The sequence below is a fragment of the Aspergillus ambiguus genome (assembly GCF_047715705.1).
Source record: "Aspergillus ambiguus strain CBS 117.58 unplaced genomic scaffold BDV59scaffold_18, whole genome shotgun sequence".
Lineage (NCBI taxonomy): Eukaryota > Fungi > Ascomycota > Eurotiomycetes > Eurotiales > Aspergillaceae > Aspergillus > Aspergillus ambiguus.
The window spans coordinates 266,036-286,328 of record NW_027395531.1 but is presented as its reverse complement, the minus strand read 5'-3'; the positions used below and the strand labels follow the sequence as shown (position 1 = coordinate 286,328).

Below are 20,293 nucleotides of genomic sequence, written 5' to 3'. Positions count from 1 at the left end.
TTTCATTCCATATCTACCCTTTCTGACCCAGACACTTAATTCTATTCAGGTTTACAGCCCATATCTATTCAACATAAATGTGGCTAACTACTCGCTGGGTCTTGAGGCGATCAAGGACGTGGACATAAGAAAGTGTGTCTCTTCAGAAGTCATCATAGAGATTACATTCTATCTTTCGATCTATCTTTGACTTATCTCTCACTTTCTATTCACTTCTATGCATCTCCCATATTAGTCCATTGAGACGTATCTGATCTTAAATCGAATTAGTTAGATATTTCTTTTGAGCTATCCTAATCTCCCGAGAGCTCGATACAATGCAACGCCATATTCTAGGCTTTTTGCCAATTTGGAAGGGGTCCAGGTGTCTAACTACATTAAAGCCGAGATACGAGGGTACACTAATTAAACCTCCGTGTCCGTCCCGAGTTTTGCTTTACAAGTGTAATTCGGCATGCCGAGAATGATTCCTACCAACCAACACGGCACGCCGAGCGAACGGGTTGACCGAGCTATCTTTTTGGTTGAGCGGTCTGAAGTTAAGTTCTCCCATTAATCCCGTCCCGGGAATTTATAGTTTAATGTGTTTCGATGAAGCTAAACAAGCAACAGGCACGGACCAATCAGTTTCTTCATTCTAAACATTTGGAATCTAAACTTTGACCTTTTCACGCCCCTGAAATCTGTCAGACCCGGGCTCTTTGTCGATCGAAATTGCGCAAGACCATGAATGGTTCCCGTCAAAGGAGGCAGGGGCTGGGTAGCCTCCGCGCCTTGGGTTATACCGACCAGTCCAGATGCTGAAGCTTACATATCTTGTAGGCCAAGATGCTTGTGACAGTAGCTCGCCCACAATCTCATGGTCTGTGGCGAATACACTCGCTGATAACGTCCTTCAAGCCCACCTTTATTCTTAGCTAGTCATCTATGGTAAACGGGTGACAGTATCCCGCAAAATTATTGGCCTAATGGCATGCGATAGACCTTGAAGCACCATTAGAGGAAACTGGTAATCTACAAACCTGTAGATCAGTCGTAGAAGAGTATATATACTTGCTGCAAACATCCGGCCATCGTTGAGAGGAGGTTGCTTAGTAGAGCGATCAACATTCATTACTTCTCTTTCAGCCTTCTTCCGTTCTCTTGTTGAAACTGTTCTTCGGCATGAAATCTTCTATTGTCGCCTCCGCCCTTGTCTTCGTGGCGGCGTCCCAGGCTTACTCAATCGCCGAGCAGATCGATGTTCAGGCAAGCCTGCTCTCCGATCCTAAGATGGTCGCTGGAAAGACAGTCGACTATATCATTGCTGGTGGTGGTTTAACTGGCCTTACCGTTGCTGCCAAACTGTCTGAGGACCCACAAATCAACGTTCTTGTCATTGAGAAGGGCTTCTACGAGTCTAACGATGGCCCCATAATCGAAGACCCTAACGAATATGGCCAAATATTTGGGAGCTCTGTCGACCAAAACTACCTCACCCTTCCCCAGGCTATAAATAACCGCACCCTCGATGTCAAGTCCGGCAAGGGTCTTGGTGGTTCAACATTAATCAACGGTAACTCCTGGACCCGACCCGACAAGGTCCAGATAGATTCATGGGAGACCGTCTTTGGTAACCCCGGATGGAACTGGAACAATCTATACGGTTACATGAAGAAAGCTGAACTCGCCCGTTACCCGACTTCCACTGAGATTGCCGCCGGTCACTACTTCAACGCTTCCTGCCATGGATTCAACGGTACCGTCCATACCGGTCCCCGCGATGATGGCCGGCCCTATTCTGTTCTTATGAGGGCCCTTATGAACACTACTGGGGCAATGGGTGTTCCCACTCAGGTCGACTTCCTCTGCGGCCACCCTCGCGGTGTATCTATGATCTATAACAACTTATTGCCCGACCAGACCCGTGCCGATACTGCCCGCGAGTGGCTTCTTCCTACTTACCAGCGCCCTAACTTGCAGATTCTCACCGGCCAGATCGTTGGCAAGGTCCTTTTCAACCAGACCTCAGCCGGTCCCAAGGCCGTTGGTGTGAACTTCGGTGTCAACAAGGCCGTTAACTTTAACGTCTACGCTAAGCACGAGGTCCTATTAGCCGCTGGGTCTGCTGTCTCCCCCCTGATCCTTGAGCATTCTGGGATTGGTATGAAGTCAATCTTAGAACAGTTCAATATCGCTCAGCTCGTTGAGCTCCCCGTCGGCCTCAACATGCAGGACCAGACCACCACCACCGTTCGTGCTCGCGCCAAGCCGTCGGCTGCTGGTCAGGGCCAGGCCGTGTACTTTGCAAACTTCACTGAAGTCTTCGGTGACAACACCCCTATGGCGATCGAGCTGCTCAATACCAAGCTCGATCAGTGGGCTGAAGAGACCGTTGCCCGCGGGGGTTTCCAGAACGCCACTGCTCTCAAGATACAGTATGAGAACTACCGTGATTGGCTTCTTAATGAAGACGTTGCTTACGCCGAGCTGTTTATGGACACTAACGGCCAAATCAACTTCGACCTGTGGGATCTCATCCCCTTCACCCGTGGCTCCACCCATATTTCCCATGGCGACCCCTACCTCCAGTCCTTTGCTAATGACCCGAAATTCCTGCTAAACGAACTTGACTTACTTGGTCAAGCTGCTGCTTCTATGTTGGCCCGTAAGCTCCAGAACAGCGGCGAGATGTCGAACTACTTTGATGGCGAGGACATCCCCGGTGCCGAGCTCTTGCCCTATGACGCGAACCTCGACAGCTGGGTTGAGTATGTCAAGCAGAACTACCGTGCTAATTGGCACGCTGTCTCCACCTGCTCCATGATGTCCAAAGAACTGGGTGGTGTTGTTGACCCTACAGCCAAGGTCTACGGTACCCTGGGTCTCCGCGTGATTGACGGTTCTATATCACCCACTCAGGTGTCTTCCCACGTCATGACCATCTTTTATGGTATGGCATTGAAGATTGCCGATGCTGTATTGGCTGACTACTACGAGACATAAGGGATGTCTTTCCACCACAAGGCCTGGTGCTCTACGTACTTGAGTCCACCACTCTCATAGGGTCTGTCTTGACGTTGCTGTTTCGTTTTCCCACCATTCCCCTTATTTTAATAGCATAACAGATAAAGATAAAAAATAATATTGATGTACAAAGCATATCATCTAGATATAAACGTGAAGGATTCGACCGTGACCCATAATAAAAATTATGCCTCATTTTTCAGGCATACACATAGACGCACAAATGCTGTTGGATAGTTGACTGTCAAAATGTTCAGCAAGATTAATAAACAGCATTGTATCTTCTAGGAAACAGTCTCATGTACATTCATCCACCAGAAGTTTCCATGCCCCTATAACAGAATATTCGCAACTTCTGCACTGATCGCGGGGAATCCTTCGAGTCTGGACCCCGACGATCAATCCTCCTCTCCTCCTGTCTTTTCCTTGAACTCTCTCTGCCAGACCACATCCGCCCTCCATGCAGCCTCATCCGCCTGTACACATCTCCCTATGGACAAACTCCCGGTAGAGATTCTTTCCAAGATTATTGACTGTGAGCTGCTCCGGCGCATCCCCTTCTCCGCCCTTTCCAGAGCATACCCCGCACTCCACCCGTTTGCAGAGCTGACACCCCCTTGGAACCACAGGTCTCAGTCCTCATGAACAGGTCCAGCTGCAATCCGTGTCGAAGCGGTTCTTCAGTCTCGCGCGAGACAACAATCGATGGAGATTGCACTGCTATAAGGAATCGTGGATCGCCGCTGAGAGGCTCCGACCGGCCATCTCGGCCGCAGGCAGTCTGGTCAACTCCGCTACATCACTCAGTTCTCTCGGCCCTCCGTCTCTCCGCTCCCTCATCCAACCCCAAATTGACCGCCTGAAGAATGTGCAGGACGCGTTCAACTCGTCGTTTGGGGAGCAGGCCCGCGCTGCCGCTGCCTGGGATCCGTCATATGAAGGGGAGGAGGTCGATTGGTATTCCGAGTACATCGCACGGAGCGCCCCCATCTCCGTCAGCTGGCTGCAGCAGCCGTATACCGCGAATCCGCAGTCCAGGAGGAAAAACAACCGCGAGGTGAAGGGCATCGGGTTGCTGAGAGATTGGAGCTCGTCGAGAGAGAACAAGCTTGTCGCGCCGCTGGACGACGGGAGCGTCTGTATCTGGGACATCAACCATTCACATTCCATCGGTTCGCAGACGACGAAAGGAAAGGTCCTCGCGACCAGTGCGCCGGGGATTTTGATGACAGACATGTCCCGACGGAAGATCAACGCCGCATCCAAGACCCAGCTGGAGTTTATCAATCTGGGCGAGTGTGTCAGCGTGGACTCGATGCGTCGCCGCGCGTATCTTGCCGTGGGGAACATACTCAACGAGGTGGACCTGGAAACTCTGCGGGTGGTCTCTCAACGACGCTATCCATGGTCTATATTTGCGTTGTCTCAAGAAACGGACTACTCGGTCCCGTTGACTCTGGCTACCAATCTCAGTCTCCACATGTACGATGCGCGAATGTCGGCGGTAGAGGAGGAGGAGGCTATAAACCTCCGTTGTGAGAAGCCGACGGTCCCCCTGGGTCCCGAGTCACAGCTATACGCGCCTCCGGACTCCCCACTCTTACAGCTACAGCCCAACGGCCAACCGCCCCGGCGAATACGAAGTCCAGGCCCGTCAGAACACCACGACGACTATGCACCACTGTTCCAGCCCAGCCCTCTCTCACTGTTACACCCGCCGGCGCCGCACGTCAACGCAATCGTCCTCGCTGGTCGCTTCCCAAGCATATTACAATATGACCGGCGGTTCTTCCCTCGATTACAAGGTACCATCCATTCCGGCGGACGACTCTGTGGACTGGCTGCCGTGCCAGCCCCACGGTTTCCTGTGTTTTCTGGCTCGTCATGGCCAGATTCTCACCGAGTGGTAGCCTGCGGCGAGTATAAGGGCCGCGGCTCTCTTGAAATCTACAAGCTCACGGTTTCTTCAGAGAACGGGTCCGACGAACCGTCCGACTGGTCGTCCAACCTGTCGACGGTGTATCAAAACCGCCAGAGCGCCGCACGATCGAAAGTGCTGTCCGCTGAGTCTCACGGTACCCGCATCGTGTATTCCGATGCTGACGGTAACATCAAGTGGGTGGAACGGGACGGACGATCGGAAGTCCGTCGGTTCAACCTGAACGCCCACAAGCCACGTCCAAAGCACCGGAGAGAATCTCGTGTGTCGGATGAAGATTTTGAAAATGACCACGCGCTTTGGAATAGCTCGTCTCGCGGGGATGACGAGGTCGTTCGCAAGATCCTTCCTACAGGTGGGAATTTGACAGGAGATGAGCTGCTCATCTGGACTGGGGAGCGCGTCGGACGTCTCCGATTTTCTAATTCGTCCGACGTTCACGACCATGAAGATGATGAAGATGACCTATCTATGAGTGAAGAGATGGATGAGGCCTCCCTCGAGGAAGTCCGGCATGCGAGGCGCGAGATGCAACGGCGGGATCAGGAGTACACCCGCATGATGAGGAGGGAGCTCGCTCGACAGGCGGACGAAGTGCGCCGCATGGGCAATCTGGGTCTGTGACTGCGATGTTTGAATAGCAGAGTCTGAATACCTATTGTAGTATAGGTGGGATGGGATGGCCCTGGTACATAATAAGATAGATTACTTTTCTTTGGCGTTGACGCTATATACACTTGTATCGAGATTCACTCTATATAAAGCCACATCATGGTTTGGGGGCAACAGCCATGGTATCTGGCATAGTCCATTATGGAGTGGTGTCGATCTCCATGATCAGTGCAAAAGTTATATATCGAAAGGGGCAGTAGAGCGCACCTGCAGTAGGATGGAAGTACTGTCCAGAACAGGACGAAAGTAGAAGGGTTCGGCCCGTGCACCATCGGCAGGCCTCGGCGTCTCGCGCAGCATCAACCGCGGCCGACCCGGAGCGGCTTCTGACAAACCATTAGTGATCGCCTCATCCTTCTCTTCTCTCGCTTCTTCTCTCTTCTCTTCATTTCCCAGGTCTCCCACAGCCATCTGATTCTTGTTCCGCTGTACGGAGCACCTCCATCATCCCAAACGCCGACTCAATTGATTCATTAACTCCTTCGACAATCCTCCCACTCCCGTGCAAGACCTCTCCCCACGTCCCTCCCATCTTCCCCGTGGACCGACCCAGTATTCAAGCCACGCGTCTGTGACTCACGACCGACAGAAAAGAAGAAACAAGTCGCCATCTGAATCTCCATACAAGAACAGAGAAACATATATTGTTATCGCTGTCCAGCCGGCATTTTTTCATCATCCGTCCAGTCCTCACCTTTCTATCCGGCCCCGCATCGAGGGGCAATTTTCGCAACACCGACCCTTATCAATCACGATGCCTTCCACCATTGCCTCGGAGTTCAACTCCATTGAGGATACGATAAGCGCCTTCAGTAAGTCTCCCCTGATTTTCTGCCGTTTTCTCGTCCGGGTGTCCTCTGTCGTGTCACCATGCGCATGGCGCACGAGGCGCAATATTCCGAACCTTCTTCCGAGCGCCCGCTGATCAGGACCCTCCCAACAGGAAACGGAGAGTTCATCATCGTCCTCGACTCGCAAGACCGCGAAAATGAAGGTGACCTCATCATCGCCGCCGAATCGATCACCGCTGCCCAAATGGCCTTTCTCGTCCGCTACACAAGGTAGATCCTTTCTCCACTATCCCACCTCATCTCCCCCACGCCTCATATCCCACCACCCATCCGATGAGTCAATTCCCTTTCTAACAGACCTCCCACGCAGTGGCCTTATTTGCGCCCCCATCACCCCTGACATCGCCAGCCGTCTCCACCTCCCACAGATGGTGATCGAAAATGCCGACCCCAAGGGCACCGCATACACCATCTCGATCGACTCGAGTGACCCGTCCGTGACAACGGGGATTTCCGCCGAAGACCGCAGTCTGGCGTGTCGCACGCTTGCCTCGCCCACCGCTGCTCCTGAGGACTTCCGCCGTCCCGGACATATCATCCCGCTCCAGGCAAGGAGTGGGGGCGTGCGCGAACGCAAAGGACATACCGAGGCGGCGGTGGAGTTCTGTCGGCTGGCCGGTAAGGCGCCGGCAGGCGTGATTGCCGAGCTGGTCGAGGACGGTGAGATTGTCGAGGGAGTGCCTGAGATCCGGGGGAACAATGGCATGATGAGACGCGATGGGTGTCTGCGGTTCGGAAAGAAATGGGGCATTAAGGTCTGTACGATTGAAGATCTGGTCGAATATCTGGAGAAGACGGAGGGTCCGTCGAAGCTCAATGGGAAGCATTGAGAGATGATGGGCTGTGTTGGTGTATCTTTGGCTTTGTGATTGCTGATTTTGCTGGTTGGTCGTCATGATTACCTATTCATTCTGTGTGTTCTTTATGCATTTCGGACAGTTCGGGGATTTTATATACATGTGAAAGAGATATAGATATGTTCCCGGTCACTCTTGTACTAATGTATTTCAGCTGGCCTACATACCAAATTCATTTACATCACTTCAAAAAGAAACAACGCTTTCTCAAGGTTTGAATTTGTCAATAGAATGAAGCAGGTGTGTCGCAGCTTTGAAGCCATACACATTCACCTGCTCGATCCGACACTGGCATCTAGATGGCGAGACGGGTTCTTTCGCTTGTCCACCGATATTGGCAAGATAGTCTATTTTAATTATATTGCAGACAGATGCCGCAACAAAAGTTCTACATCCGTAGGAAATAAGGACAAACCTTCATTTGTGTATTGGGTATCTATCTTTTAATATATATTTTACAATGCGAACAGCGCGCAAGTAGCACTAGGACAATCCTTGTATAACCCCCAAACGCCAGATGAATGCAATTTTAAAGAAAAAGACAGACCTTTCGAAAAAGTTAGAATCCAGTTCCAAACAGCGTAGTCAATCTGACAAGAACAGCAGGCACAATGCCCACCGCTAACGCTTCAAATGAGAGTAATCCCTCAGGATACCCATCATGTGCGTATTGGTCGTCTTCCCGCTGCGGCGCGGCTTCTTGACCTTCTTCTGCTCGACCTTCGGACGCGCCTTGACAACCTTGTTCTTGTTGGTGGGCGTGATACCCGCCTTCTCCAGCTCTTCCTTGACAGCCTGCGGATCGGGGATCTTGATCTTCTCCCAAATCTGGCGGAACTCGTCATCAAAGTGCTGGATCAGCGACGGGTCGTTGGCCCAGACCATCTTGGCGTGGTCATCCTTCTTGTTCCGGGTCACCAGCAGCTTCCCCTCCTTCTCCAGCCGGTTGATGGTCTCCTCGACGTTGGGCCAGCCCTCACGCAGTTCACGCACACTCATCCCGGCCCCCGTCGACTGCGCCTGCAGCTTCTGAAGCAGCTGCTCCGCCGTGCGGATATTATGCGGCGGGCGGAAGCTGAAGGTGCCTTCACCGTTGGCGCCGCTGGGGTCGTACTGGACCTTCTCGTGCATCTGGAGGATACTCCGCAGCGCTTGCACGTAGCCCTGATCATTCGCGCGGTGCTGCAGCGACAGGTACGAGACGATGTCGGCGAACTTCAGCGGGATGCCCTTGGATTTCATATGCTCGATGGCGAAGATGACCTGGGTCATGATATCCTTGCCGGTGCCGGTGTTGGCCGGCTGCGAGTAGACGATGTCCGCATCGTGGCGCTTCCGCTTGACTTCACCGCCTGGGGTCGGCGTGGACGTGGTCGATGGGACCTGGGAACTGGTCGCGGAGGTGGTGGCCGTGTTTGCGTTGTGCACGAATCGACGCTGCTGGGGCATTCGATTCGCATAGTCAACAACGCCCGCGTTGAAGCTCTTCAGCTGTTGCTGGAGATGCGACATGACGGGCGATCGTGTCGAGAAGACGGTGGTGCAAACGGGGTGGAGATGACGTGGAAGAGAGAAGGATGAGGGTAGGGTTAGTCAGATGAGGCGAGATGCGCTCACCGGAGCCAGAGAGAGCTCGAATGGAGGCTGGAGAGACTCATACGAAGGTCAGAGTGGAGTAAAAGAGGCCAAGAAGAATCATACAAAGGGGCGGGAAGGGGCGTAACGACAGAACAAAGCCATCGACAGCCTGGAGACAAAGATGGGACGGAGAGTGGAAGCCGTTCACGTTGGATTTGGTGATCGAGTCGAGTCTCTTGCAACCTGAGGCAGTGAGTATCACGTGATTCGACGCGGACGCTAAGCCGCGTTGGGACAGCCGCCCAAACGCCGTGAGGCGCATCTCCAACCTTCAAGTCACGCTCGTCCATCCATCCCATACTTCTTCGCTCGACGGGCCCTTGTCTTCACACGGCCTCTGTCGCCTGCACCTTTATTTCTCTCTTTTATTGTTTTTTTTTAACACCGTCATGCCATAGCCCCCTCCCCGTGTTGGATGCACAGGTCTTAAAGCAGGGCATTTCACACGCGCGGTGAAACCCGTCGCCCAGTCACGCCGGGAGCTATCGCCCCAAGCAACATCCTTTGTTGTCCTCCTTCCTCTGGCAACGTTTCGCTTTTCATCGGAATTCTTTTTATCTCCTAAATAGCTGCTTGTGGCAGCTCCTTATAGCCGTCATGGCTGCCACAACAGTTGAGCTACCTTTCCTGGCTTCGCATTATTCCATCGCGGAGTCCTCGCTTTCCACCCTCACCCAAGCTCCTACCGTCGAATTAGTCAACCAACTGCTCCAGGCAATCACCAATAAAGCGCGGGAGTTTGATGAGTTGAAGTCGGACAAGCTTCGGGTGGAAGTGGAGCTCGAAAATGCCGTTCGCAGCAGCGACTCAAAGGTCAAAGTGTTGAAGAGTTCGGTCGAAAAGGGCCACGCGGAGATGGAAGAAACCCGAAAGAAACTTCACGAATCCGGTTCGTACAGCTCCCATTCGTGTCGGAAGTAGACACTCACGCGTCATCATACAGAAAATGCTCGATCGACCCTGGAATCCGAAATCGCGACCCTCAAGTCCTCCTCCACGTCCAACGAATCCGAAGTAACCACCCTGAAGTCCCGTATATCATCTCTTGAAGCTTCCAACAGAGATACTCTGGCGCTCCTCGAATCCAAGTCCGCCGCCTACGATAAGCTCGCGGAGGAATTGTCCGCACAGCACAAGAAGACAATTGACTTGAGACGCGACTTGTCGAATGCAGAGCAGAAACTTCAAGCAGCTAATGCGGAATCCGCAAGTTCCCGGTTCCGTGAACAGAACCTGGAACGCGATTTGGAACTCACGAAGAAGAACAATGAGTGGTTTGATACGGAATTGAAGACCAAGTCCGCTGAATACCTTCAGTTCCGCAAGGAAAAGAGCGCGCGCATCGCGGAGCTCCAACGCGAGAATGAGGAGGCCCACGCAACCATTGAGTCCTTAAAGCGCAGCGAAAATGGCCTGAAGAGCCATTTGGCTGACCTTGAGAAGCGTTACGAAGAGTCCCTGACTTCCATCCAACAGCTCAAGGAGGAGGCTATCCAAGCAGCCGAATCGTTCCGCAATGAGCTCGATAGCGCAAACAGGCTGGCTGAACTTCAAGGAAATTCTGCCGAGACTGCTAAGAAGCGCGTGCAAGAATGCCAATTGGCATTAGAGAAGGCGAGAGATGATGCTGCTGAAGAAATCTCAAGACTCCGCGTGGAGATTGAAACCGAGCATTCGGATAAGGAATCTGCCGAGCGACGCGTCGCTGAGCTTGAGCAGGCCATCAGTCAACTGGAGTCCGAAGGAACTGCACGACATATGAGCCCCGGCTTGAACGGAGGCCCCAGCACTCCCGTCCGGGGAGGTACCCCTGTCGGAACTTTCTCCCCCAGAGCATCCCGTGGCAAGGGTAGTCTCACCGTGACGCAAATGTATTCGGAGTATGACAAGATGCGGTCCATGCTTGCTGCAGAACAAAAGACTAGCCAAGAACTCCGTGCTTGTTTGGATGAGATGGTGCAAGATTTGGAAGCCAGCAAGCCCGAAATCGACGAACTGCGGGCGGATCACGCAAGACTTGAGAATGCAGTAGTCGAGATGTCCAACATTCTCGAGGCAGCTGGAAAAGAGAGGGACGAGTCGACGAAGGAAGCAAGGAAGTGGCAAGGTCAGGTGGAGGGGCTCGCTCGTGAAGGAGATATCCTTCGTCAGCAACTGCGTGACTTGAGCGCTCAGGTTAAGGTTTTGGTATTGGAGGTTGCTGTCTTGAAGGAAGGTGAAGAGAACTACGACCGGGAAGAACTGGAGAGAATTGCTCGTAAGGAGATTGATGAATCGTCTGCAGATCTTACGCCAACTGGACGGTTCATCAGCCAGAACCTTATGGCGTTCAAGGACCTCCATGAGCTCCAGGAACAGAACGTCACCCTTCGTCGCATGCTTAGAGAGCTCGGCGACAAGATGGAAGGCGCCGAGGCTCGCGAGAAGGATGCTGTCCGGCAAGAAGAACAGGAAGAACTCAAGGAACTGCGCATCCGTGTGCAGACATATCGTGACGAGATTTCAAACTTGGTGGCGCAGACAAAGAGTTATGTCAAGGAACGCGACACCTTCCGGAGCATGCTTACACGCCGGCGTCAGACAATTGGCGATTCTTCTGCCTTCTCGCAGTCACTCCCACTGGGCGCTGCTCCGCCCACTACCGCTAATGAGCAGGGAGACGCTCCTGACTATGCCGAGTTGCTGCGTAAGGTGCAAGCGCACTTTGATAGCTTCCGTGAGGAGTCTGCCACCGACCACTCCGCACTGAAGCAGCAGGTCAATGATCTCTCTCGCAAGAACAGTGAATTGATGAGCGAAATTAGCCGTTCTAGCAGCCAGCTAGCTGCTGCAACGCAGAGAGCAGAGCTTCTCCAGGGCAACTATAGCCTTCTTAAGAATGATCACGGAGATCTCCAAAAACGTTACAACTCCATTATGGAGAATGCTACGAGACAAGACCTTAAGACTCAGCAAGTCGCCCAAGACCTAGTTGAATCTAAGGTGCTCATCGAAAGCCTTCAGCGGGAAAATGCAAACTTGAAGGCCGAGAAGGATCTCTGGAAGAGCATTGAGAAGAGGTTGAACGAAGATGTCACTGCATTGAGAAACGAACGAAGCCGCCTCGACTCTCTCAATGCAAATCTGCAAACTATCTTGAACGAACGCGAACACACAGACTCCGAAACCAAACGCCGTCTACAGGCAAGTGTGGAATCACTTGAATCGGAGTTGCAGTCGACGAGACGCAAGCTTAATGACGAGACCGAAGAGGCGAAGAAGGCATCGCTCCGCAGAGAATATGAACATGAACAAAACCAGAAGCGGATTGATGACTTGGTTACCAGCTTGGGTTCTGTGAGAGAAGAGCTGGTCGCAGTGAAGACAACCCGTGACCACCTTCAGACCAGAGTAGACGAACTTACAGTTGAACTCCGAAGTGCTGAAGAGCGCTTTAAGGTCGTCCAATCCCGACCCAGTGTCTCTGCTGCTCCGGCTGAGGTGCCTGCAACTACCGCGGAAGGCTCTCAAGAGAACGGATTAACTCGCGAACAAGAGCTCGGAATTCAGATTGCTGAATTGAAACGCGATCTGGATTTGGCCAAGGGCGAGCTTGAGCATGCTAAGGAACAGGTTGAGGACTACAAGTCTATCAGTCAGGACGCGGAAGAACGCTTACAATCTGCCAACGAGACGCACGACTTGTACCGGGAGGACACTGAGCGGACGATTGAAGAGAAGGACAAGAAAATCCAGGACCTTGAGAAGCGGATTGAGGAGATCTCTTCTGAGCTTTCGTCGACGAACAACGAACTCAGCAAGATGCGTGACGAACAGGGTGACGTGTCTCGCCGCCTCGAGGAGCAGAAGTCTGAATTGGAGGTGGAAATCAAACGATTGAAGGATGACAACGAGAGACATGTCGCTGCGGCTCAATTCCATCAAGATGACTTGAAGGCGCAGGCAGAGATCGCCCAGAACGCTCAGCAGAATTACGAGAGTGAGTTAGTCAAGCATGCGGAAGCTGCGCAGAATCTGCAAAATGTTCGTAACGAGGCGAACCAGCTGAAACTCGATATCGTTGAGCTGCGTGCCCAAACTGAGGCGGGCAAGAAGGACCTCGCTAAGAAGGAGGAAAGCTGGAAGGAGCTCAAAGAGAGATATGAAACTGAAATCTCCGAGTTGCAAAAGCGCCGCGAGGAGGTGCTTCACCAGAACTCGTTACTCCATAATCAACTCGAGAACATCACCAATCAGATTTCTGCCCTGCAACGCGATCGAGCCAGTCTTCCCGAAAACGAAGACGAGGAATCCACATCTCCTAACTTGGAAAATCTTCAGGAGGTTATCAAGTTCCTGCGTCGCGAAAAAGAGATTGTTGATGTTCAATACCACCTCTCTACGCAAGAAGGCAAGCGTCTTCGCCAACAGCTCGAGTACACCCAGGGCCAGCTTGATGAAGCTCGTCTCAAACTGGAGGAGCAACGTCGTGCTGCTGCTGACAGTGAACACTCAGCTCTTAGCCACAACAAACTGATGGAGACGCTGAACGAGCTCAATGTGTTCAGGGAGAGCAGTGTGACCCTGCGCAACCAGGTCAAACAAGCCGAAACTGCTCTTACGGAGAAGTCCTCTCGCGTTGAAGAACTCGAAAAACAAATCGAGCCGTTGGAAACCCGAATCAGGGAACTGGAGAACGTGGTAGAAACGAAGGATGGCGAGATCCAGATTCTGCAGAAGGATCGTGACTTCTGGCAGAAGCGCACTCAGGATATCCTGCAGAAATATGATCGAGTTGATCCGGCAGAAATGGAAGGACTGAAGGAGAAGCTAGAAACATTGGAAAAGGAGCGGGATGAAGCTGTGTCTGCCCGTGACGCTTTACAAACAGAAGCTGCATCGTTCCCAGACCAGCTGAAGCACGCAGAAGAGAGGTTGTCGGAACTACGTTCCAGACTTACGGAACAATTCAAGGGCCGCTCAAAGGAGCTTAGCGGCCGCATCAAGGCACAGCAAGCGGAGTTGAACGCTGTGGCCCAGGAGAAGGAGGTGATCCAAGAGGAACTGAAGACTACGAAGGCCGAATTGGATCAACTCAAAATCAAGATGGGAGAGAACCCACCGTCTTCGTCCACTGGGGATGTGCCTGATTCTTCCGGGGTCAATCCAACCCCCGCATCACAGTTCCCTGCACCGAACACCGAGGCGGCTGCCCCAGCTACTGATGAATCTGTTAAGGCGCTTGAGGACAAGATACGCCGCCTTGAAGCTGCATTGGCCGAAAAGGACGCTGCCCTGGCAGCCAAGGATGCAGAGCTTGCAACCAAGATCAATCAGCGAGTCGAGGAACTGAAACAATCTTTTGCTGCGGAAATGACTCAGGTGAAGACTTCTCATCAGCAAGAAGTGGAACGCCTGCAGGCTGGTCAGCAGAGCGTTCCTCAGACTCCAGGAACTCCTGGGCCGAAACCTGATAAGACTCCTGCCACTCCCGGACAAGGAGGCAATGTCGAGGTGCCAGAAATCACAGAATCCCAGGCTAAGGAGCTGGTCAAGGCAAATGACGTTATTCGGAATATCCTTCGCATGAACATCCAGGCTAAAGTCAACCAAAAGAAGGATGAGCTTACAAAGGACTACGAACAGAAGCTTACCGAAGAGCGTGAGTCTCTTAAGAAGTTGGAGGAGGGCGTCGAAGAGAAGGTCAAGTCTGCTGTCACGTTATCAGAGAAAAAGACCGCAGTCAAGATCAGCATGCTTGAATCTCGGGGTCGTACCTCTCAGGCTAAACTTGATGTCGTCCAAAAGGCGGCAACTGAAACTCCTCAAAAGCCTGTTGTCGAGGTTTGGGAGGTAGTTAAGACGACGAAGGCTGCTCCACAACCACAAGCACCTAAGTCAAGTCAACCTCAGTCTCCTGCACCTGCTGCAGCTCAAGCAACTCCTCCGGCACCATCTCCGTCACAAACCCCAACGACTACCAACGGAACTGCCGCCCAACCACAACAACAAGCTCAACAGCAGCAGCAACCACAGCCGCAACAACAACAACCACCATCGGCTGCTGCTGCGACACCCCAAGCTCAGTCGCAGGGAGAGCAGCAACCACAACAACAGGCTCCTGCGGAGACCCCTGCAACGGCTCCTGCAGAGAATGCCCCCAGTCAATCCACGGAGGATCAGAACAAACAGACACCAGCCTCTCTACCCAACAAGCCTCCTGCCGGCTCTAACACTGGAGTTCTCAAAGCGTTGCAATCAGGTCTCCCCGTTGCCCGGGGTGGTCGCCAAACGGGCCGTGGCGGTCACCAGGGCCAGCAACAACAGCAAGGCCAGGGCCAAGCACAACAGCAACAGCAACAAACTCAGGGCCAGCGTGGATCGGGTCTCCCGAGGGGTCGTGGCGGCCGCGGCGGTCATGGACGGGGCGGAAACGTGAATGTCCAAACGAACGTGCCTCAAGGACAACAACAATCCAGCCCTGGTGGTAACCGCTCGTTGAATGCGCAAGCGCGGCAGTTCGTTCCTCATGGAAACAAACGTGGACGAGAAGATGGAGATGGAAATGAAGGCAACGCAAGTGGTGGGAAGAGGATCAGAGGCGGAGGCCATACCAGGGGTTCGTGAAGATTTACATCTTTTTCTGCATGGTAATTTTTCACATTTCGCATTTCTGCATGTACGTCTATGCTTGAATACTATGTTACATGGAAGACGGGTTTCGATTTCCATGAACGTCGAGGCTCCCAGGTCATGGAAAAACCAACCTGCCTGTTTATTTCCTTTGTCGATTGCAAATTATGTTTATCTTAAATCAAGACTATCCGGTTCTAGATACAGAGTACTGTCCTATATTCGTCTCAAACATATACACATTGGGTATAGAGCACAAGTCAAATCAATACCGGACTCCACGAATAACCACAACCAAAATTAAAGAATGACACCAAAAATAAGATTCACCTCCTCTTCGCACCCCCAGCAGGAACCACCAACCGCCCCAAGGCCTCTCTCTCTTTGCGCAAGGCCATCAACCTCGCGTCCTCCACGACCTTCCCCTCGAGAGACTGCAGACCCTGCGCCGTCGCCGTCGGCGAGGTCATCACGCCCTTCGCGCGGACCCTCCGTCTCTGGCCGAGTCCATTGATACTCCCCGGCACACCCCACACAACCATCCACTCCCTGATGGCTGTATTCTCTGCGATCTCACACCCAGCGCAGATCTTCGAGTGCGCTCCCACAGACACACGGCGGTGGATGGTGGCCAGGGCGTCGACGGACACAGCTGCATGGAGGTGCGCACCGGGCAGGATTGTGGTGGATGGGCCCACGCTGACGGCGGACGCGAGTCGGATGGGGATGCCATCGGCGGTGGTGCTTGCGGAGGAAGAACCTCGCAGCGAAGCGGATGTGGGTGTTGGGGCCACGCCGATAGTGGCCTTTTCGCTGATGATGCAGTCGTCGCCGATTATCACGGGGCCTTCGTAGGAGTAGATGCGTGCGCGTGGGTGGACGACCGTGCCGGCGCCGATGGAGATCGGATGTGTGCCGTGGAAGACGGTCGTCTCGGCGATTGTCGCGGTTGGGTGTGCGGTGACGGGGGCGCGCGGGGTGGGTGAGGGAGAAGGAGAGGCGGACTGCGAGGAGGACGAGCGGGCGTAGTGATGTGGTGGGGGTTTGAGGTGGGATTGACTCTGTTTGGGATCCATTGTCGGCGACTTTGGGAGGGTGGGATTATGGCGTGGTGGTGGTGGGTGTTAGAAGTTGGGCGGATGTTGTTGATTCCGAGTCGGACGGAGATGGAAGTCAATCGCCGCCGCTCCGCTTAGGCTCCGCTAGGACGCTGCCTTACGACCGGGGACAAACAGATAGCACACCATTCTATTCTATATATATTTAGATAATGGCGATGCACATTATCGTAAAAGGGTATCTAAAGTCTCGTAATCGTCTAACAGCCCCCTCTGTCGGGTCCGGGATCTCTCGATCAGTTCATCTCCTCCTTGATCGGCCGCGCAGGCTTGATCCCGTTTCTCTTCCGCCACGCCCATACCCCACGGTCGACCTCGTCGCGGGTCATTCCGTCTCTGACTAGGCAAAACGTGACATTCAGTTCGGTCTCCACGTTGCGATTGCGCGCCTCGTCGTCGAAGAAAAGCATGTCTTCGTACCGGATGCCGCTGGCCTGCTGGATACGCGCGAAATGCTGCGTCTTCGTGTTGGGGAAAATCTGTACGTAATCAAAGTAGTCCAGGGCGCGGGTGGACTTTGTCTTTGTGGCCGGGTTGTCCGAGAACGACGGGATAATGTGGAGAGTCTTCAGCATGTCGCGGGCGAGGTCTGGGGCATGCGTTCGCGAGGCGAGGGCAAGGGGGATGGATCGCGACTTGCAGGCGAATATAATCGAGTGGACGGCTGGGTAGAAGGCGAAAGATTCGTTCCATCTGCAGCGTATAGGAGTGAGCAAGGACACGACGTTCAGCTGATAGGGGACCGTCCGTTACCTGTCTGTACAACGGGTGTTGTTATCCCGCGCCTTGACGGGCGCGCTGACATGTGTGTCAACCCAGAAGGGCCACAGTGTGTAGTCCAGGTCAAATGCGATTAGCTTGGGCAGCGGAAGGCCATCGTTGAAGGTTGCGGGGGCGTTGGAGGTATCCTCCAACGTCTGAGTGTTTGTTCGCCTTGTGCGCAGCATTTCGGAGGATATCAGTCAAGCAGACTCGTGCGTTGTATGTGATTCGTATTCCAGGAAAATTGCTGTTGGAGCCGTGGTCGAGCGAAGCAAGCTTGACTCAGGGAATCTGATATGCGGGGGATTTCCTTATTTGCCCCGTAATCACGTGGGATCTGCTGCCCTAGTTTGCATGGAAGTATGACACTGGTGTACTTGGAAGACACGCCCTGCTTACAGATATTTCTTCCTCTACTGGAGAACATTCTGATTCCCAACTCAGTGGTAGAATAACAGCTTGGTCCATGAAGTTCAGGGGGGAGCCATATTACTCTTTCACCTCCCAAACATACCCAAAAATTTTCAACTGATATTTGAGAGCCTTGTTCGTGCTCCATATAGGCATCACCTAACGAGATATTTGGAACTAAGTTAGAATGGCCCTTAATGGTTCGCAGCTCCGCGCCGGTCTGGGCATTCCTGAACTTTATAGTCTTATCACGACCTTCTAGCTGTCCGGTGAGAAGGCTACTGGCTTAACCGAATGGGAATAACCCTTGAGGGTTCGTACGGTAGCACCGCGCCAATCTGGGCATCCGAGAGCTTGATAGTCTTACCACGACCTTCTAATACGATCCTCTGGCTGTCTGATGAGAAGGCCACTAATCTATCCAAATTGGAACGACTCTTAAGGGTTCGCAGCTTTGAGCCGCCTTGGACATTCTAGAGCTTGATGGTGTTATCATCAGATCCTAATACGGACCTCTAGCCGTTCGGTAAAGAGGCCACTGATCTAACCAAATTAAAATTGCTCTTGGGCGTCTGTAGCTATGCAATTTATGGTATCTATACTTGCGGCTCTGATCATACCTAACCGTATCCAGATAGGCGAAAGAAGACATCTCTTCATGCACCAGTTGCTGACACCCTGATCATCCCCCTTGTTGGAAACACGATTGGCTGACATTATGGTGTTGAATCTCCTCAGCCCCTCGAGACATGAATAGTGTCTCCGTGAATTTCTCAATCTAGGTATTCATGTAAGCATGAACAAGCGAACCAAGGTGAATGCAGCACGTACCCTCCCACACACGATGTTTATTTGGAGAAAGCTGGGATTCTTCGGGTGATTCATATGTCGAATGCGACGGACATATCGACGGAAAGTCCCACACAAGACCCGTAGATCTTGAGTTGATTCGATCATTAACTGGCATGCATCGCCCTTGGTGACCTTGAGACGCTGCTCAAAAAGCAAAGGATTGCAGAAACACAAGGACAGTGTGGCAAGGGCCATACTCAGGGGGATAGCACAGAAATTGAAAATGCTCTGTTCCTGCAGGTGAGATAGGTAAACAAGGCAATCTTGAATATGCCCCAGGGCGTTGACAACCATCTCAGAACTACAGTTCAATGCTGCGTCCCTAAATTCACTCTTAAAGAGGTCGCCGAATTCTGTGACATGCTTGGACCAGATTTCCTCGGGCCAGAATCGACGCTGGTCATGGTAATCTTCGTAGACATCCCGGATAATATTCGTCTTCTGCAGAAATAGGCCCATGGATTCATATAATCGGCCCTCAAGCAATACACGACTGCTGAGCTCTGCTTCAGCAAAGAGTCGAGTCAGCCCCTCCCCAACTAGACCGGCGACGTAGAAGCAATAGAGATCATACTCCGTAACCGTCTCGATCCTAGAAGTGAGCTTCTTGCAGCAGTAATCAGCCATCCCATTGCCCATCTTGTCAGTGGTCTCTTTAACGATAGCTCGGTACCCTGGCTTTAAATTCCGATACTCAGTAATGACGTTATAAAACTGAACCATCAGTTCACGGTCCTTCTCCTCGGCACGATTGCCATTGAACGACCACCTTTCTTCTGTCTCTATTATATCCTTGAACCCTCGTAGTAAGGGCCCCTTAGTCTCCCGAGGAATGGAAGTGTCATCCTCAATTGTATCGAGGCCGCGCAGAATGAGGTAAAAGACGCACACAGGGAGGAGGACTTCGGGATGCAACTCCTGGATAACGGTACTGTAACTCCGGCCGGTTTGCTCTAGGAACTTGAAGCAGACCTTTTGGGTTTCGGTCTCGTTCTGGATATTCCGCTGATGGATAGGGTTGTACCAGATCTTCCTATAATTGCAGCAAGATATTTGTAAGAATACATGTGTGACCCTCGGTTGCGATATTTAATTGTCACTCACCATCGGAGGATGTTTCGCAATTCGATGGGATGGAAGAGATAATAGAAAGTGCTTGCAGCCAAACCCATAGTAATTGATAGAGTAACTGAAATTTAAGGTGAAGAGATTGATGTGGATTCTAATGGAACGACAGACTATTGTCAAAAGAATTAGGAGTATATGTACCCTCCTAGCCAGATGTATATAGAGAGACAAAACGGAGCGGACTTCGTGAAACCCGCTGTGATGGGGATTAATAAGAATCACCAGAGCGGGATTCAGAACTCCGCTGCCTGAACTCCGCTCACTAGGGAGCTCCGAGCATCTTCCATACCCAGTGGAAACTGCGGATTTCATACGTGCAACCCCAAATCGAATACTGCATTTTAATCTGCAATTTACAAGGCTATGGAACGAAAATCGCATGGTCGTGGAACGCCAGCTCCATACGGCTCAACCTGTGTCAACTGCGCTCGCGCGAAACGAAAGTGT

At 52.4% G+C, this 20,293-nt stretch overlaps 7 protein-coding genes across 7 annotated transcripts; 3 read left to right on the top strand and 4 right to left on the bottom strand.

Moving 5' to 3' along the window:
- Positions 1 to 1,104: 1,104 nt before the first annotated feature.
- Positions 1,105 to 2,985, top strand: BDV59DRAFT_208161 (GMC family oxidoreductase; the record flags this gene model as incomplete). The annotated part of the gene is made up of 1 exon (XM_073695149.1): positions 1,105 to 2,985. Exon 1 carries the CDS (start codon positions 1,165 to 1,167, stop codon positions 2,983 to 2,985), a length of 1,821 nt encoding a protein of 606 aa, XP_073547464.1. The 5' UTR covers positions 1,105 to 1,164.
- Positions 2,986 to 3,444: 459 nt separating this feature from the next.
- Positions 3,445 to 5,673, top strand: BDV59DRAFT_179568 (uncharacterized protein). Its single transcript, XM_073689927.1, has 2 exons — positions 3,445 to 3,541; positions 3,636 to 5,673. The coding sequence occupies exons 1-2, from the start codon at positions 3,499 to 3,501 to the stop codon at positions 5,567 to 5,569; spliced, it is 1,977 nt and encodes a 658-aa protein (XP_073547463.1). The 5' UTR covers positions 3,445 to 3,498; the 3' UTR covers positions 5,570 to 5,673.
- A 287-nt stretch (positions 5,674 to 5,960) lies between these two features.
- On the top strand, positions 5,961 to 7,505 carry BDV59DRAFT_179567 (3,4-dihydroxy-2-butanone-4-phosphate synthase RIB3). The gene is made up of 3 exons (XM_073689926.1): positions 5,961 to 6,429; positions 6,561 to 6,678; positions 6,779 to 7,505. Exons 1-3 carry the CDS (start codon positions 6,372 to 6,374, stop codon positions 7,296 to 7,298), a joined length of 696 nt encoding a protein of 231 aa, XP_073547462.1. The 5' UTR covers positions 5,961 to 6,371; the 3' UTR covers positions 7,299 to 7,505.
- A 239-nt stretch (positions 7,506 to 7,744) lies between these two features.
- Positions 7,745 to 9,103, bottom strand: BDV59DRAFT_179566 (transcription factor TFIIE subunit TFA2). Its single transcript, XM_073689925.1, has one exon. The coding sequence runs from the start codon at positions 8,835 to 8,837 to the stop codon at positions 7,947 to 7,949; it is 891 nt and encodes a 296-aa protein (XP_073547461.1). The 5' UTR covers positions 8,838 to 9,103; the 3' UTR covers positions 7,745 to 7,946.
- Positions 9,104 to 15,641: 6,538 nt separating this feature from the next.
- BDV59DRAFT_38932 (transferase hexapeptide domain protein) lies at positions 15,642 to 16,711 on the bottom strand. The gene has a single exon (XM_073696309.1). The coding sequence runs from the start codon at positions 16,649 to 16,651 to the stop codon at positions 15,902 to 15,904; it is 750 nt and encodes a 249-aa protein (XP_073547460.1). The 5' UTR covers positions 16,652 to 16,711; the 3' UTR covers positions 15,642 to 15,901.
- A 114-nt stretch (positions 16,712 to 16,825) lies between these two features.
- On the bottom strand, positions 16,826 to 17,760 carry BDV59DRAFT_179563 (Mg-dependent acid phosphatase). The gene is made up of 2 exons (XM_073689924.1): positions 17,447 to 17,760; positions 16,826 to 17,386 (listed from the first exon to the last, which is right to left on the bottom strand). Exons 1-2 carry the CDS (start codon positions 17,638 to 17,640, stop codon positions 16,930 to 16,932), a joined length of 651 nt encoding a protein of 216 aa, XP_073547459.1. The 5' UTR covers positions 17,641 to 17,760; the 3' UTR covers positions 16,826 to 16,929.
- Positions 17,761 to 18,548: 788 nt separating this feature from the next.
- Positions 18,549 to 19,890, bottom strand: BDV59DRAFT_208159 (farnesyl-diphosphate farnesyltransferase; the record flags this gene model as incomplete). Its single annotated transcript, XM_073695148.1, has 3 exons — positions 18,549 to 18,644; positions 18,698 to 19,751; positions 19,823 to 19,890. The coding sequence occupies 3 exons, from the start codon at positions 19,888 to 19,890 to the stop codon at positions 18,549 to 18,551; spliced, it is 1,218 nt and encodes a 405-aa protein (XP_073547458.1).
- Positions 19,891 to 20,293: the final 403 nt, after the last annotated feature.

Bases quoted from the DNA above. Each gene is read 5' to 3' on its own strand.
- BDV59DRAFT_38932 (XM_073696309.1), bottom strand. From the start codon at position 16,651: ATGGATCCCAAACAGAGTCAATCCCACCTCAAACCCCCACCACATCAC.
- BDV59DRAFT_179568 (XM_073689927.1), top strand. From the start codon at position 3,499: ATGGACAAACTCCCGGTAGAGATTCTTTCCAAGATTATTGACT. The intron at 3,542-3,635 runs GTGAGCTGCTCC...TTGGAACCACAG, and splicing joins TCTTTCCAAGATTATTGACT to GTCTCAGTCCTCATGAACAG.
- BDV59DRAFT_179566 (XM_073689925.1), bottom strand. From the start codon at position 8,837: ATGTCGCATCTCCAGCAACAGCTGAAGAGCTTCAACGCGGGCGTTGTT.
- BDV59DRAFT_179567 (XM_073689926.1), top strand. From the start codon at position 6,372: ATGCCTTCCACCATTGCCTCGGAGTTCAACTCCATTGAGGATACGATA. The intron at 6,430-6,560 runs GTAAGTCTCCCC...CCCTCCCAACAG, and splicing joins GGATACGATAAGCGCCTTCA to GAAACGGAGAGTTCATCATC. The intron at 6,679-6,778 runs GTAGATCCTTTC...CCTCCCACGCAG, and splicing joins TTTCTCGTCCGCTACACAAG to TGGCCTTATTTGCGCCCCCA.
- BDV59DRAFT_179563 (XM_073689924.1), bottom strand. From the start codon at position 17,640: ATGCTGCGCACAAGGCGAACAAACACTCAGACGTTGGAGGATACCTCC. The intron at 17,387-17,446 runs GTAACGGACGGT...TATACGCTGCAG, and splicing joins AACACCCGTTGTACAGACAG to ATGGAACGAATCTTTCGCCT.